The sequence below is a fragment of the Haliaeetus albicilla genome, chromosome 12 (assembly GCF_947461875.1).
Source record: "Haliaeetus albicilla chromosome 12, bHalAlb1.1, whole genome shotgun sequence".
Taxonomy (NCBI): Eukaryota; Metazoa; Chordata; class Aves; order Accipitriformes; family Accipitridae; genus Haliaeetus; species Haliaeetus albicilla.
In genome coordinates, this window is record NC_091494.1 from 30,523,999 (window position 1) to 30,541,028 (window position 17,030).

A 17,030-nucleotide genomic window follows, 5' to 3' on the forward strand; every position below is an offset into this window, starting at 1 on the left:
AAATAAGCATTCACAATAGGACCATGTAGCGGAATAACGTAATATACCTGAAATCCAGGAAAAATGCCATTTCCCTCAGCAAACGTAGAATAGGGCAATCACATTTCATGGGAGAAAGCCTATTCTGGAGGATCAGTTCAAAAAGGAGGTGGATGAGAGTCTTTGTTTCCACCATGAACAGCGTTAATGACTGGTATTTCTGCAGAAGAGAGGGAAATGGAACAAGTGTCTGGGGAAAATGGAGTGGATATTTCACATAAATTGGAAGAATTTTCACTATAATTCAGAAAATCTGCCCTTGAGGCAAGAAGGTTGTTACTGGTCTGTACCTGCTAGGCTGTCTTTGTGCTGAGTTTGCAAATCCTTTGGCAGGGGGACTTTGTCTTTGCATGTACAGCTTCTAGCATGGTAAGCCACTGGTCCCAGTGAGATCTCAAGGCCAGAATACAAACAGGAGCAGCAATCAAGTGAGGCTGTGATTTTGCCCTCAGTTCTGAGCCTGAGATGCGTTGTACTCATCTCTGGACCCAAGTGAACTTGCTGCTGGTTTTGCTATCAGGTTTCAACTGTGTGGTCCTCGTTGCTGGTGTGACTGGTGTTGGTGTGTAGTGGCAAGTGCAGGGGTTCACCAGGAGTGGTGAGAAGCAGCAGGGGCTATCCAGGCTGACTTCAGCCCAATAGATACTTCTAAGACAGAGGTGCAGAAGATATATTTGAGATGGGGGATGAAGGTCTTTTCCTCCTGATTAATTTCCAGAATTTTAATACGTTCCTAGTGAAAGGGCTTAGTTCTCCTGGTGCTTTCTGTGCTGTTCAGGGTTTCTCTGAGTTGATGGCTTGTTGGATATGGAGTGATCAAAGAGTTCTGCTGATGCCCAGGAGTTGCAGAGAGCAGGAGTAAGCAATATTGGACTATGGCAATTGTCAGTTAGAAGCCTGTTCCCATATCAAGGTAGTTAATCTTTATTTTACCATGTGTTTTGTGGCTAAAACTTTCTGAATTTATTATTTGCAGTCAGATCTCACAAAGCAACAGAATGGATTCAAAATCACCTTGAAAACATTAGAGGACAACTTGCTCTCCCGGCTGTCATCAGCATCTGGGAACTTCCTGGGAGACACAGCATTGGTGGAGAACTTGGAGATCACTAAACAGACGGCTGCAGAAATTGAAGAGAAGGTACAAAGATAGTGATAGCCTAGAGAAAAGCATGTGTGTGATGTTATCTTTAAGGATTTCTGGGTGGAACGTAACTTCTTTACTCTGCCCATGTCTGCCCCTTCTGCTGAGTAGAGAATAGAAATGGGTATAAATTGAAGCGCTCTCCATTCTGGACAGCTTCAGGCCATTTAGTTCTTTGGAGCTTTTGTATGTTAAATGGCCTATTTAAGACCAAGAGAAAACGTCAGTGCCTGATGTAAAGACAATAAAATTTACACACTGTATCAAGGCAGCTTTAAACTGTTCCAGCATAATCTTGAATACATCACACTTCCTCAATTAAACTGGATTTTAGTACTGACCGGGGACTGGAATCTGTTGAGTTTGCGATCTTGAGTAAATCTGCAAGAACTTGGGTATTTCATACCCTTCCATTCCTTAGAGTATAAATCAGCATTTGTATTAGCTGTGCAGTGTCAGCATTGCCACCTACCTAGTTCACCTTGCTAGCTAAATGGGGTTGGTTAAATGCACACTCTGCCACTGAGGGAATTTGAGAAGTGTGGTTGTCATACCAGGATTGCTATAGGACTCCTATATAGGCATTCTCAACTGCTTCCTTCTGCAGTCCTGCCATCTTCACAGCCCACACTCGTCCTCCTCTAGCTCACTGGCCCATGCTGCCTGGATAAGTTACCCATGTGCTGGGGTTGGGCTGGAACTGCCTCTCACTTCCCAGTGCTGTAGCCCCAGCAACCAAGAAACTAAGTGATCCTCCACATTAAAAATAGAAATTATTTCTGCTAGCCATATGTGGTACATCAGATGCATTCAGCTCCCTAAGGAGGGTTTGCTTGAACCCCCAAAGGGGATGTTGAAGGGATGTTTTCACCTGGCAAGCTTGGCATCTCCCTCTTGAAGTAGGTGTTCCTGAGGTGCTTCAATTTCTAAACAAGTTGTGGTCGTAAAGCTGGTCACTGCCAGCTCTGTGGCAATAGGGATGAATTTTGGAGTTTGCACATGGTTTTTATGAGTTTGGTACCCACATGGAAAGCTGTCTCAGGGCCCCGTTAGAGGCTTCTCAGGTCAATCCTTACTCTGTTTTTTGTCTGTCTACCCAAAGAAAAATGTTCAGCCAACATTTTCCTTCCTATGGAAGTCCCCCCTGTTCTATTTATGGAAAGCAACTGTCTTCTCCACCTCTGGCTTTTACTTTACTGGATTTATTAATCATTTTGGGAATGGGATATCTAAAAGTTAGTTGCCTAAGTCAAAGCTAGACTCTGGGCTCCCTTTGTAGTCAGTGGAGAGACATGGGTGCTGTCAAAAGGGAGACTCATCTGATGTAGACAGGTGATTTGTGGCCTATGCAGATGCTTGTTTCTGCAGTAGATGGTGAAGCTGCTCTTTGGGGTCGCAGATATTACAGTCCATCATTGCTCATAGGGATGTGCAAACAGACTAATCCCACAGATCCCAACATACGTTGGGTGCACCCAACAGATTAAGGCTCAGTCTGTGCTTCGTTGGGAAAGTTTGATGTGCCCCAGCCAGATGTGCTCACACCAGCTCAGGTCACGACAGAGGGAGACCCAGTGGCATGCATTTCGGTGGGGGCTGTGGCATGCCCTCATGGCTTGTACAACGTGTGCTGAGCCCTTTTCTGCCACATCCCCGTTGCATGGTTTGCTGAGCTAGCTGGATCAGCACTGGCTCAGCAGCATGTGGCTGTGTTGCAAGACACTTATGACTGTACATAGCCAGAGTCTAAAATAATCCCCAAGAGGCTTGAGGATGTCACTTCATGCTGCTGAAGTGGAATGAAAGAATGAACAGGACTGAGACAATAATGGGGTGATGTATCTGCCAAAAGAATTTTCACCATGTCCATCACAGCAGACACCTGGCCAGCAAGGTAGGGGTGTGTTAAATGCTCGTGAGGAAAGACAGCAAAGAGCTGTTATAAATTAGCAGTTTTCAGCCTTGGGGAAAGCTGCCTCAAGAGCAGCACTAAGTCTGTTCAGCCCTGTGTTATTAATGACCTGCACAGGAAGGGGGGTAATTAGAAGGAGAAACTCATTGATGAGAAAAACCAATTCCAGTTAGTAAAGAGCAGGGATCCTAGTGAGAAGCCTGGAGGGGGCTCAGGAAAACAGAGGATTGGGCAACAGGGTGGTAAATGCAGTTAAATGGAGAATGTGCCAGAGGAAGGGGGTGGTGGGAGCAGGTGGCTCAAGCCTGGCTGCACCATGGTTCAGAGGGCAGAGGCTGGTCCCTGTAGTGGTCGCATGCAGGTTGCCCACTGCTTGGCCTGACGTCTTTGTGGCAGATGTCAACGCTCCCCTGGGCTGCGTACTCAATTTGCAAAGATGTTTTCACAGTAATTTTGTTCTGTGTTTTCCTCCCAGGTCCAGGAGTCTAAGGTGACAGAAACCAAGATTAACGAGGCCAGAGAGCACTACAGGCCCGCTGCCGCGCGGGCCTCTCTGCTGTACTTCATCATGAATGACCTCCATGCCATCCATCCCATGTACCAGTTCTCTCTGAAGGTACTGTCCCCATGAGCTGTGGGCCATACTGCTGCTTCTCTCTCTTACTGAGGTTCAAAGTCATCATCTTGGGCCTCTTGGGGGTATTTGAACTCCCAGAAAAAAAGGTGATCTAACTGAAAACATTCTGCTGATCTGGTTTTATGGAGAAGTTTCCTGTAATTTATTCCTTTATATGTCTTCTTAACATACATTACTCTTAAGTTGTGTTGTGATAGTGTTTAGTGCTCATTGGGAAAGATTTATCCCAAACTCACTGCAAACGCTGAGCAGAGTGCGTTCATTGCTGCCCTCGGTGGAAGGAGCAGAGTTTCAGCAGTACCTGCACAGACCCAGTGAGGAGTGGTCTGAATGCCAAAAGAAAAGGTCCCTCTGTGTTGAGCGCTGATTGTGGGCCAGGGTCCCTACTCAGCTCTGAATTTGTCAGTCAGCCCACTGCAGGTGGTCAGACTGGGATCAGGTTAGATGAGCCTTAATTAGCTTTTCTTTCTTTTGCTTGGTTTCTTTCTAAGCAGTTGAAGTCTTCTGGAAACACACAGTCCGACTTAGCAATGCATTAACATCCTTTATTACTAAAAATCCAGGAAATCTCTTTGCAAAGCACAACCTTACAAGCCATTTGTTCTTTCTTCTATATTCACAGCCTTGGTGTGGCAGAACAAGGTGACCAATGGATTTAAAAATATCATATGGGGAAAGAGCCAACAAAGTACTTTTTTCTATGTATTTTATATATTTATGCACAGAGATTTTGCATGGCATTTGGAGTCACTTGTTCCATTAGTTAATCTTTTCTTTATATTTACATTGTTTCTGTATCTGTGATGTCATCAGGGCCCTAATGCCTGTGCAGCTATTTCATAAGTTAACAGGAATTGCCACAGCCCTTAACAATTATCCAAGACCTTGATGTTGCAACAGTCCTGACTTCCCAAATGACAGTATTAAAACATTGCATCACTCTCTAAACGCAGTCCTGTCCCACTGAGACCACATCACCGGGGGTTTATTGCCACCTTCTGTACAAAAGGCATGTAATTCCCTACTTCCATCTCTACAACACAAGAAGGGTCCCAAGCAGCTGGGCCTTCAGGAGCTTGGATGCTTCCTACATTACAGTTACAAAAGCCTTTCAGGTAGTCCACAGCATGGTGTGAAATCTTACTTTGGGTTAGTGTCTGTGTATGATCGGTATGAAGGAATAGGTAGTATGTGCATGACATGAATGTTCACTGCCTTTTGGTATGGGCCTGCACACATGCTTATCTACAGTCTGAGAGTCCTCTGGAGGGCTGTGTTTCTGCTCTTCTCACAACATTGTGTGGCCATCAGACAGACAAGCAAGCCTACAGCCTAAAATGTCCTTCGACTAGAAGTCCAGATGGGATTTATGGGTGTGTTACCACCTTGTAGTATGGCCACCGGCAGTCTCAGCTACAGGCATGCTCATGATGGCGGTATGAACACCAGTGGGGACCATGCTGAGAGAGAGACCACTTCTTGCCCTGTGCTCCTAAAATAAATGTGGAAGAGACATAGCCAAAGGGTCTGTGCTCCAAAGGCCTTGCTACTTTTCTGTCTTGTCTAAATAGACTACCCTTCCCTGCATAGCAAGTGTAGCTCTGTAGTACATGGACATGTTACATGCAGAACTAGGAGTGATGTCCCTCCTTTGGAGAACATTCCCACCAGGAGCTGTTCTCACCAGAACACTGGGAGAACATTTTCAGTGTGACAGGTGATTTCAATATAATTATTACTACTGATAGTGATGGGGCTGAACCATCCCACTTGCCACGTGGCAGCAGAGCCCCGTGGGAAGCCAGTAGCTTTTGTGGGAGTCAGCATGGCTGTGTTTTCCAAGTTTCTTGACTATCTTTGAGACACCAGTGCTTCTCTTTATGGCAGGTGTGAATAGACTGAGACTCCACTTGCCACAATGGGAGCTAGATCTTTAGAACAAAATATATGACCAGTAGTGAATTCATAGTTCACGTTTTTGCTTGATGTTTGGGCATCACTTGATCAGTTGTTTTCTGTTTCTCGACTGGTAGGAAGTGGTCCCCTCTATCTTTGAAGCTGCTTAGGCAGGGGTCTCCTCTTTGTGTGCTCTGCATGTGCTGCCCTTGACGCTGGGAAGTCTGGGTCCCTGAGCAGCTGCTAAGGACCTGCTGCAGTAAAAATGAAAGTACAGACAGTCCCTTGCCTTGGCAGAGTAGTCTCAATAGGTCTGGCCAGTAGACACCCAAGGGCCTTTCAGGGTATTTATCAAAGAGTTTGGGTTTTAATGTTTTAATAAATGGAAGACTTTTTTATCACAGGACAAAGGTATTTTGAGGGATGGAGGGTTAAATGAGATGGCATCCTAGTCTAGAACTTCTTCCAAATTATTTCGTACCTTGACAAGTGACCTGGAAAAAGTAACTGAAAAGAAAATACAATATTTTGAGCCTCATCCACAAAGAAGCTTTTCTTTTTGATATCTACAACTCATATGTTGAAATAATTTTACCAGGAACATGTACAGAATATCTTTTGTACAAGGGTGCCCTTTGAAAGATTCATTCCTTACACATACATAATAGATACAGGAGTTTCCGAGGTTTCACCTTTAATCTATGTCTTCTGTATTTTGTTTGGTTTATGTTTTCCAGTTAACACTAGCAATGTGTATAAATACATAGGAAATTATTGGATGAAATGTTTTTATCTAATAAATTTTGATGACAGATCATAAAACATTGTGTAAAGATGCACAGAGATTTTAAAATACTTACCACACAGCTAGAAGCCCATTATAAATTAGAGCACACAAGATTTATATGCTACTCTGCAGCATGTTTTAACACAATTTAAAGAAATGTTAAGCAGGAAAATGCATTCTGCAATTATTTAATAATGCAGTAGGTATCAATGTTACTTTAATTTGTTGAGACATCATTCTTCCTTTGTAGAACCTTAAAAATAATGCTGCCAACACAGTCATGCCTTGTCCAGTTGGTGCTATTAATTTGTATTGGCCTGGTTATTTCCTATTAGTTGGGTCCCGGTGTATGGAGCCTTTGCATTGCTAATCAGGACTTAGGCTTTTTTTTTTCTTTTTCTTTTTTCCAGTTGCATTTGATAATTTGCTAATGGATTTTCTTTGGATGGCTCTGAAAGTTTTTTGTCTTTTTTTCATTTAGATCAGAAATGTTACAGGAATCCTTAGTATCTTACATGAGAGTCATTCTCGATTCATGCACTCATCCCCATGGGGACTTTACTGATTGGTTAATCCCACTTCCACAAGGCAGAGTCCTACCTGCCCTTCTCGTCTAGTCCTTTGCTGAATCTGGAGGGTAAAATACTCACGGGACCTTTTTTTGTATTTAGGGGGATTGCTTTTTTCTAAGTTGAAACATTTGTGAAATGGGAGGTATGCTTTCCTCTGGGAATACCACTGTCTTTTGGCTCAACATTTGCAGAGAAAGTGGACCGTGTAATCCCTATGAGAGAGCACATGTGGTCAGAGAAATGTTTCCTATATCCATTGTGTCTTAATTCAGTCAGCCTGTGTCTGCACTACTTTCTCAAGCCCAAGAGAGTGCAGTGTCACAGGGAATGTCATCATTGCCCGGCTGTATGTTCTTGAAAAAGCAGCTAAAGGCAGACACAGTGTCTGGTCTCTAGATGTGGTCCCCCGCCTCCTGGAGCTGGTGGGCCACGCTGCTGGGCAGATGGGAATGCTTTGTTTGTGGCCCCACAGATACAGTATCTGAGTTGGCTTCACTTATTGCAACGCTTCAGGTGATACGCAGGAGCATGTAAAAGGCATCTAGAAACCACTGGTGTCCTTCTGTGTCTCCCCACCTAGGCGTTCAGCATCGTGTTTCAGAAAGCCATTGAGAGGGCACCTCCAGATGAGAGCCTCGCAGTGCGCGTGCTGAATCTCATCGACAGCATTACCTTCTCCCTGTTCCAGTACACAACCCGGGGGCTGTTTGAGTGTGATAAATTGACCTACACCGCTCAAGTTACCTTCCAGGTAAACATCACCATTTCATGCAATTTGTATGCAATGATTGATTTTACAGGCAAAGATATTGGCATGCAGAGAAAGCTCAAACTGTCACAGCTGTGGCCTTCAGCATCAGAGCAGCAAATACAAGGGCTGGGGAACTGATTTCTTCTCTGCGTCTCTTGCTGATAACAGTCACAGATGCTGTGTTTGATTTGCATTATGCTGACAAATGGTTGGGAGTAATACCTGCTTGCAGGACCTGAAAAAAAGGGCAAAGCAAGCTGGTCTTGAAGGCTTATTGGTTTTATCCAACAGAAATGCTTGCTACATAGCTGCTATCTTTTGTGTAGTACGTTAGTATAATTTTAGTCTACAATCTGAGCAAGGAGACCTTTGTATATCCCTATGCTGAAATAAAATTCAATCAATAAATAGTGCTTGGCATGATGTTGCAAAGTTGTTATTAAGTTTGTGCAGTGAATGACTGTGTAAATGCCCTGACATGTAGAATGCAGATATGAACCAAGTTTGAACTGCTGAAATATTGTGCAGGTCTAGTTAACCTTGTCCAGTGATTGCCATGATTTTTTTAATTTTACATAACAAAATACTATGTGTAAAAGGGAAAGTAAGTATATATATATATACTCACATATATATACATAAAATGGACTCTATCAATATATTGCATTAAAAAATTGTCTGTGTTTAAAAAGTCAGCTTATATTGTGCAATGTCAGCCTTAATTCTGACCCAAAAGATACCTACATTTTCTAATATATAAAGTATTTAAATAGCACATATTGTGCTTGTAACTACACTGAGCATTAAAAATAGTTAGTGGGTCACTTTAAACTGTCAGGAAAACCATCATCCAAAATTTCAGTGTGTGGAGGCAGTTGAGTGATGAGGCACAGGATTCTGCCATATGAAAAAGCAGTTGGCTCTTGAATTGAGTACCTCGTTACCATCATTGGTGGAAGAGATGCCAGGCACACTTCAGATGCCACTGCCCAGTAGGCAATAATGAGATGCAGTCTAGATAATCTGTGACAAGGAAATGACAAACTCAGCACTCCAGCACTGTTCTTTTTCCACCCAGAATTGGTGTTCAGGGTTTTGGAATTTGTCTCTGAGATTTCAGAAGTCTGGCAGTGCACTTGGAGCAGTGGCTCCAGCTGGGCTCATGAGCATGTATGGCTTTCCAGAATTAACTTGAACATTGCTCTGGCAGTTTTACTCCATGTATTCCTGAAAATCACCACTGATGGTAAAAACATTGGTAATAGCTGAATGGCCCAGGTGCTCTTCAGTGTTTGAGACCTCAGGGACCTGCTTATTCTCTTGGTGCACGTACCATAATGGTTTTGTGTGGGGTTTTTGTTTGTTTGTTTTCCAAAACACTCTCAGTATGTCTCCACTTACTTTCAAAATTGAACAAGATGATTAGAGATGGACAAGATCTTGGTAGCAAGCCCTACTGTTGCGTTAAAGCGTAATGAAGTTTGGCAGAAAATAAACCCCCTTGCATTCCAGCTTGTCCTCAGATATCAGAGGAGCTGGGGGTGGCTAGGCTTACATTCTGAGTGATGCCCAATTCAGCACTATAAGTCCGGTCATGTTCAATGTATTGAACTATCAGGATTACGGATGCACTAATAGTGCACTGTACTTTCAATTTAGTCACGTTCAACGAACTAGAATGGCCAGACTTAAGGAGTTTGGTCATGTTCAATGAACTATCATGGCTAGATTTTAATGAACAGTACAGTTTATTAAAGCAACAGGAGTACAGGTTCTTTTGGCTTGCCAGTGATAAGTACACTGTCTGCAAAGCACGTGCAAATAATAATACAGTCGACTACAAGCACACTACATTATGGAAAAAGTCTATAGGGATTTCTAAGTTTCCCAGGGAAGCATTCAGTATAACCAAGTGTTTGAATCGTAACCAGTAGGCATCCCTATGACAGGGAAAAGAGATTCAGCCCATCAACTGATCCCAGAAGTCAGTGATGTCCTCCCGACTTGTCTATGGTGGTATCTCCCCTGACATTCCTCCTCTCTTAAGTCCTTTTATACTATTTTATTTTTAAGTGGAGCTTGAGTGACTCTAGTCATACCTTTATTATGATTGGTGTAAAATCTCCTTGCTTTACTTTTAAAGGTATATGCTAGAGAAAATTCAGAGCACATGCTCAGTGAGGGGTCGTCACACCTTTGAGGTGCGTAGCTTTTAGGATGGAGGTGTGTTTTGGTATTATAATGAGATTATAATGAGCAAAGGTCCGTGTCAGTACTCCAGAATGGGGCACTTATGATATAAATCAGAAGTAGGGCAGTAGGTTGACAGAAAACCCATTATTTTACCTCCTTATTTCAGTGGATTCAATGCAGGGACCTTCCATTCTTGTTCGTATGGTTCCAGTTCCCCATCCCTGCAGTGATATCACAGAGCCTGGCCACGGTGTCTCCACTCCGCTCCACCCTCCGTGTTGTTTCTCAGAGTCCGCATACCAAGCTTCCCTGGTGTTGCTAACATCTAAGGTTGCAGGTTATGTTGCTTAGGGAATTATTATGGAACAGATTCTGTGTGTGTCCACCACATTCCACCCTAGAGGTTTACCTTCCCTTAAGAGGGGGACATATCAGTAAGTCACCTCCAGCAATTGTTCCACACCTAGGGTTGCATGCTCTGGTTCCTTTCAAGAAAGTTATCTGTTCTCTAGCTGCAGATACCAAGCACAGGGACCTGCAGCATGCCCTGCAGCCTGTGTCTTTGCTGGCAAGGACTTCTCCTTAGTGTGTTATCTATGAACCTGGATCACAGCCCTTGCTACGTAGTTTTCCGAAACTTTGGTCCTCTTATGTTGCCAATCTCCGTACTCATTCTTGGTCCTCCTTTCGGGAGACCCAAAGCACCTACATGGTATGTTTCATCACACCCCTCCAAAATGGGGCACTCTGTATTTTTTAGCCACACATTTGGCAGCTACATGAGTTGAATAATTAATCTGCTAGAGTATATTGCTGCTCTGTATCCTGACTGCTCAAGGATATTTTGTTTGTTTGGAATTACAGATACTTCTGATGAGTAAAGAAATCAACACAGTAGAACTGGATTTCCTACTAAGATACCCAGCACAGACCAGAGTCACAAGCCCTGTGGAGTTCCTGTCTAATCACTCCTGGGGAGGAATCAAGGTATCTGCTTCATTTGAACCGTGTGAAATCAGCATCCCTTATCTCCTTTTTCCTTTCAGCAAGCTTCAGGTTGGTCCTTATAGCATTTGGTGAACAAAGTTCTGACCATACAAGAGAAGTAGCACAAAAATGCCAGAGAAATGGAGAGTTCTGTAGGTAAAAGACTGACTTTGTGGGCTTTTCATGACTGTACCCCTGATGATCTGTGTGTCCCCAAGAAGGTGATTTTTCCCTCTGAAATTTAGGCTTCTCTCTGTATAAGACAGGAATGAGAATATCCTCTGTTTTTTGTCATTATAGATTGTAAAGGACATGGAGATCTTCACTGTATTTGGGAAGAGGTGGGAATTCAAGGTAGATATGACCATCTGCAGGGGTGTGCTGAGGACAGAGTAGTGACAGCTGACAGACCTTCATAAAAATACTGGCATGGCAATAAGAAGGTCTTACAGCTGCTATGTGTTTGGAGTGAGAGGTGAGGAAGAACATCCCAAAGGGATGCGAGTTATCCCATCTTTGCTCCTATTTGTCAAGAAATGTGAATTGTGCTGGATTTGAACCTGACTCAGCAGGGTGTGATTTGTTTTCTGGAAGGGGTCATAATGTTCTTCAAGTTAGGCATGCTCATTCACACCTTGTTGGATCTGAGATTGTATCTTTTGTTTTATTGTGGCTTCTGATCAGTCTCTGGCACCTGCTGTGATTTAAGAATCAGTTTCATTTATAACATGCTGCCTTTGTGGGACATTTCTCTGGTACTGTAAAGTAGGGAGTGAAGACATCCTGGTTTCATTGGGATAGTTCTCAAATTTTCACCTGGGGCATTGGGTTTTCCCTTTCTCTCTCTTCCACCATGCTGCACAGAGAATGTATCTGTTTCCTGGAGGATGACCAGATAAAATATCTTCATCCAGGCCCAAGTCATCTCTGATATTCTTTTCCTGTATGTATTGTTTTGTGGGGCTTTCCAGAGTTTTGCAGGAGCCCTGGCTTATGGTACCACATGCCTTTCTAGGCAAGCACATGCTAGGCTGTGTTTCACTTGGCAAACGCTGTCTTTTAAGGTAACACAGAGTTAGAGCTCTAAGTTGCAGAATGCAGTTCAAAAGTCAAATAAAGTTTCTAACCCAGGTCACCCATAGCAATTTTAAATGGTAGCATGGAACAATTCATGCCAGATGTGTCTGCCCTGACCAGGAGTTATCATCTCTGTCTCTTCACTGGCTGTGAGGATGGGGCCTCTGCCCACATGACAGAGCTCATGTTGCAAATGTCATAATTCCATTTTCAGCCATAAAATAAGCTTGGAACTTCTCACTAAACTAGCCCTGTTCATCCTCTAAAAGGCATATTTCCATAATAATGGAGGAATTAAAAAAAAATTCTACACCCTCTCTTTAATCATCTTTTGTTCAGTGGTGGTGTTTTGCTGTTAGACAGCAGCAGTTTTATTTTTGCTTCTCCTTTGAAGACAAATTAAATGGACACTTAGGGTCAACACACGTAATCAGGGGAACTCAGCCATGAAGCCTATGAAATACATGTTTTGCAACAGCATATTTTGTCTTTGGGCTGTGCAGTCTGTATACATTGTAGATGTACATACAAATTACTGCTTGAAATCTTAGGCTTTCTCAACTCTGCTCTGTCCCTGCCCATGTTCAGCATGGGGATATATAGGGTGAATGGTGCATTTCAGTTCTCCTGGAGTCCTTCTGGGTTGGCATTCTTCACTGTTTGGAAGCATTCTGCACCACAAAGCTTCTTTCTGCTTCAGTCCTCTAAGTTTCCTTTGGAAAGTGAACTTCCTTCCACTATAGGTTTCAGAGGTTTCAGGCTCTGACTCTCATTTTGGAGATCCTTTTATGCATCTTGGGAAACATATTACTCTTGTAGTGGCCAAGGATGCCTTTGCTAGTCCTGCCTGCAGGTGGTACATTCTCCAAGCAGACATCTTCTAACTTTGCAGTGAGTTTTCTTTGGGAGATAATCCCTTCTGTGCTGGCCAGTTCCATTCCGTGTGGGTGAAATGGCCTTTCATGTTCCCTGTGTGCTTCATCATGATTGTTGCAACTGCCTCACTGCTGTGATGAAGTTGGTACAGTTGCCAGCTCAGGGTCATAAACACCAGAAGGAACATCAACTCCCAGTCATTCATTCTTCAGGCTTTATTCTTGCATCACTATTTGACTTATTCAGGAGAACAGGCATTTCTCTGCATAGAGTGTCAAAGTACATAGCATACTGTGTCAGAGCCCGCTTTGAGACCAGCAGTAAGGAACTTATACTCATCAGAGCTCAAACCCTGTCAGTGGCATCATTGAACAAGGTCTTCACCCCTTCCATCAGCTATGTGCCCCAGCTTCATCCCTACCAGCAGCCTGCACTCCATCATCCCTCGGCCATCCAAAAGTGATGCAGTGTTGGGTATCTATCATGTAGTCATTGTGTGCGTGGAGTAGCTGGAGACTTATCCTGAGGTAGGCAGGAATTGAGAGGGGACTGTCACCTGAAGCTGCTTTGCAATAACTGCTTCTCTTTGAGATGAGCCCTTCCCAATCAGCTTCCTCTCTCCCAGTGAGTGTCTGGGGGTTTGTGGTTGAGATGGAAACTATGTGATGCCAAGAAATGCTTCTCTGCATCTAGCCTTTTGCTGAGCTGTGAGGTGGCAGAATGTAGATGTATTCAAGTGTGCTCCATGCATCAGGTGTCTTCAGCCTCAGCGTGCATCCACTGTCCCCATGAACCGCACATCTTGAAGAGTTGCAGTCACTGGCCAATAATCTGTGTTAATTTTATGTATTTCAGGATTTTCAGATAGTGAATTCTATATTATCAGATACTGAATACTTTTCAGATTCTCTTTTGTGATGATTGTAGTATTGATTTTGCTATAAATAATATGGCTGGCGTCAACTTTATTAGTGTTTATGTTCTATTAATGTGTGTTGGTTTATTAGTCTTTGAGTTTTTGGCAACTCCAGTTACTTGAGGCATGGTTTTAGTACAATCACATTTTGTCACAGACTGCTATAATTAGGTTAATTAGTCATGGCTTCTACACAGCTTATTAGCAGGCTAAAATCTCTTTTTCTTTCATCAGGAAGATTAAGTGCTGTAATAAATTGTTTCTTCAACAAAGCTTGAGCAAAGTACATTTCAGATTCATATTTCAAATTTGAAATGGAATTTAGCATTCTGCTAATTTTTCACAGAAACATTGAAAATGCTCCTGCCCAAAGTGCTTCTCTTGCCAGGGGTTTCAGGCCAAGACAGTAGTGCCAAAAGAAATCAATATTGATATTTGTGGCCCATTCTGTGCCTCCCATTTTGGGCCCATTAACTTCAAAGGAAACCTCATTAAATGTTGAGGACTCTGGGCATGCAATCAGCTTTGTGTGATTTGGCTTATTATTTATTGTTATTGTTTGATTAACAGTTAGATTGTTATTGTTTCATTGAGACATTAATAGTAGATATAGGCTATTAGTCCTTTGCAGTTGTGCAGCTGTTTTCAGCTCATGATGCTGGAGCATCTGACACGTGTTTATGATTTAGTCTTCCAGCTTCTTTCAAGTTCAATAAAAAGTTTCACAGAGCTTTTTGCTGTAACCTGTGTGCCAGGGTAGCTCAATATTTACCACTGAGTGAAGAAACCCACATACCTGTCCAGAAGGGCATAGTTTGTAGGGAAGGGTAATATCTTTTATTAGATCTGCTGATAGACATGGAAAAAATAGGGAAGTTTCAGGCTTTTTAGTGCTTCTTTAAGCCTGAAACAGGAATTGAATTCAAATTAAGTACAGGTCGAGAAAAACTGCTCTGAGCTTAACTTGATTCTATTCATCAGTCAGCCTATATGGGAGAAAAAGTAGTACCTGTGGAGCCCCTGTGGAGGCACATTAGTTAGCTCTGGAGCAAGGGGAGATGTTAGCAAAGGACACAGCCATTAGCCTCAGTGCAAATACTGCCTCTGGGTCATTGAAGGGTTAGTTAAGAGCAGGAAGGGGAGAAAATTGTATCATTTAATGAAAGTAGTGCCTTTGCTGAGTCCCTGGCTCTGGTGTTCAATAGAGTTGGTTGTTTCAGTTCTAAGGCCTGTCTTTTGCAGGTACTTAACAGTGATCTCTTGAGAAGTCAAAAGTATTCTTTCACTTGTAATGAGGTTTTCTGTCTTTTTTCAATTTCCTTTATTACATAGTATGTTATACTTTCCTCACCCTCTGTGTTCCCAGTACCTAGCTTGAAAGTTTTTATTTCTGTTGGTACTTCTGAAGAAGTTTTTTGTGTGCATGCAAGGCTGTCCATTTCTCCCGACTTGGCTGTTGGTTACCTTACCAATAAATGTGTGGACGCACCTTGGACCACAAAGGTACAATGATGCTACTACTTGAACTGCACAGGACATCAGGCCATGTGCAAATGGCCATTTTGATATTCTTGTTGTGTGACTGAACTTAACATAGAATCAGTGTAGAGATTGTCCTCTGTAGGATTTTTCCCCAATTATTTTTTTCTTTCCTTCACTGGAAGGTCTCCAGTATCATAAGATGAAGGTGTTGATACCTAGATGGGCAGTGAGTTTTCTCTGAATTGATGCACTGTGGTCCCTTCAACCCTTTGTAAAGCCCAGTCTGCTTGTTGAGCTGTTCTTCGGTTATCCACAGAGCTAGGACAGACAGCTCATGTCACGGTTCTGCTCTGAGCATGGATATAGAAATGACATCATTGGGTTTTATGGTTGTTGGGTCTTCCAGACTATGTCTAGAATAACAAGTAAAATGGGCCAGCAGTTGTTTTCTGGCCCTGGCAGCACCTGAATCCATACAGTGGAATTCCCCTCACCTCCCAGACAAGGAAGACCTCATATGTTTTTTACTGTGGGTAGTCCCTGGAGTGTCCTACGCTCTGGGCTGTGTCCAGGCATTTCCTGAGAGCAAGCGAGTTCACCAAAGTCAAATGTGAGCCAGCAAGGTACTAGCAAACTGTGTGGCTCGTGGTGAGCTTGTGCCTGGACCTCTTCTGTAGCCACAGATTCAGGAGCAGATCAGCAGGCAAGAAAAAAGTATATGTGTCTTCTCCTCACTGCGTAAGTATGCTGGGGTTTGAGACAGGCAGATAGAAACTCCTTCTCCCCATAGTCTGAGACAACCTTGCTTTGGAACAGCTTTATAGATGCATGAGCGTGGTTTTAGACCTGAGCTAATACAATCTGCCCATCAGTAGGGCTTATTAGCTTAGGTAAAGCCTCACACAAGGCATAGTTATGCATCTTCTGTTCCGTGCCCAGTGCCAAAAGACCATGCTTGTGTTTCTTAGGGGTTCTGCAGAGCAGTTTGTATTTACCTAGGAAAGATCATAGGAACATACCCACCATCAACCTGGGCTCTCCTTGAGCTTCACCACTACTAATAAAGCCAGTGGTTGCCCTTATGGTCTTCATTTTCATGGTTGCCTTGGCCAAACCCAGCCTGTTTCAGAGGGTGAGGGTTGTTGTCAGGCCACTGAGACTAGCTGAAGGTTGGGTGAATGGATTTTCCTGTGACCCCAGTGATCTCTGCTGTGAAATTCTCCCATGCTCCAACTCCCTCCATGCTGTGCCCTTCCTGGGGAGCTGTGTCCATGTTGGCTCACTGTGTGCCTCCTGCAGAACTGCAGTCCCTGATTAACCGCGTATGCATCTGGCTCTCACCACGGCAGCCTGTTCCCACAGGCTGGATGCAGGCAGCTCTGGATCTCCTTTGCACAGATACGCATTTCCCAAGTCTGATTTTCTTTGTGATATTTTCTGCAGCGCCTCTTCATTGCTGAATGCAGATGTGTCCCATAGGATAAGTGAAGCTAGTTAATATACAGCAAGAATACACCTGGCCGACTTGGATTACTTCTTCATCCAAATCATTTCCCTCATCTTTTTCTGAAGGGGAAGAATTTTCATTATGTAGATATGAAAACGCTACTGAAAGGGCATTGTTTAATAAATGTGATGTTGAATAATGAGCTCTAAATACTGAATTCAGCTTTCGAGGAGGAGAACAGCAGTAGACAAAGTAGTATATTAACTCCATATTTATAATTTTGCAGAATGCAGATGATAAGATTGTGTGTGTGG

At 43.2% G+C, this 17,030-nt stretch overlaps 1 protein-coding gene across 2 annotated transcripts in view; it reads left to right on the forward strand.

Moving 5' to 3' along the window:
• Nucleotides 1-17,030, forward strand: part of DNAH9 (dynein axonemal heavy chain 9) — a 209,550-nt gene that overhangs the window by 131,909 nt on the left and 60,611 nt on the right. For both annotated transcript variants that reach the window (XM_069798868.1, XM_069798867.1), the window contains 4 exons: nt 1,016-1,180; nt 3,571-3,711; nt 7,568-7,738; nt 10,796-10,918. In XM_069798868.1, the coding sequence (XP_069654969.1) occupies nt 1,016-1,180; nt 3,571-3,711; nt 7,568-7,738; nt 10,796-10,918 (600 nt within the window). The remainder of the gene's footprint in view (nt 1-1,015; nt 1,181-3,570; nt 3,712-7,567; nt 7,739-10,795; nt 10,919-17,030) is intronic.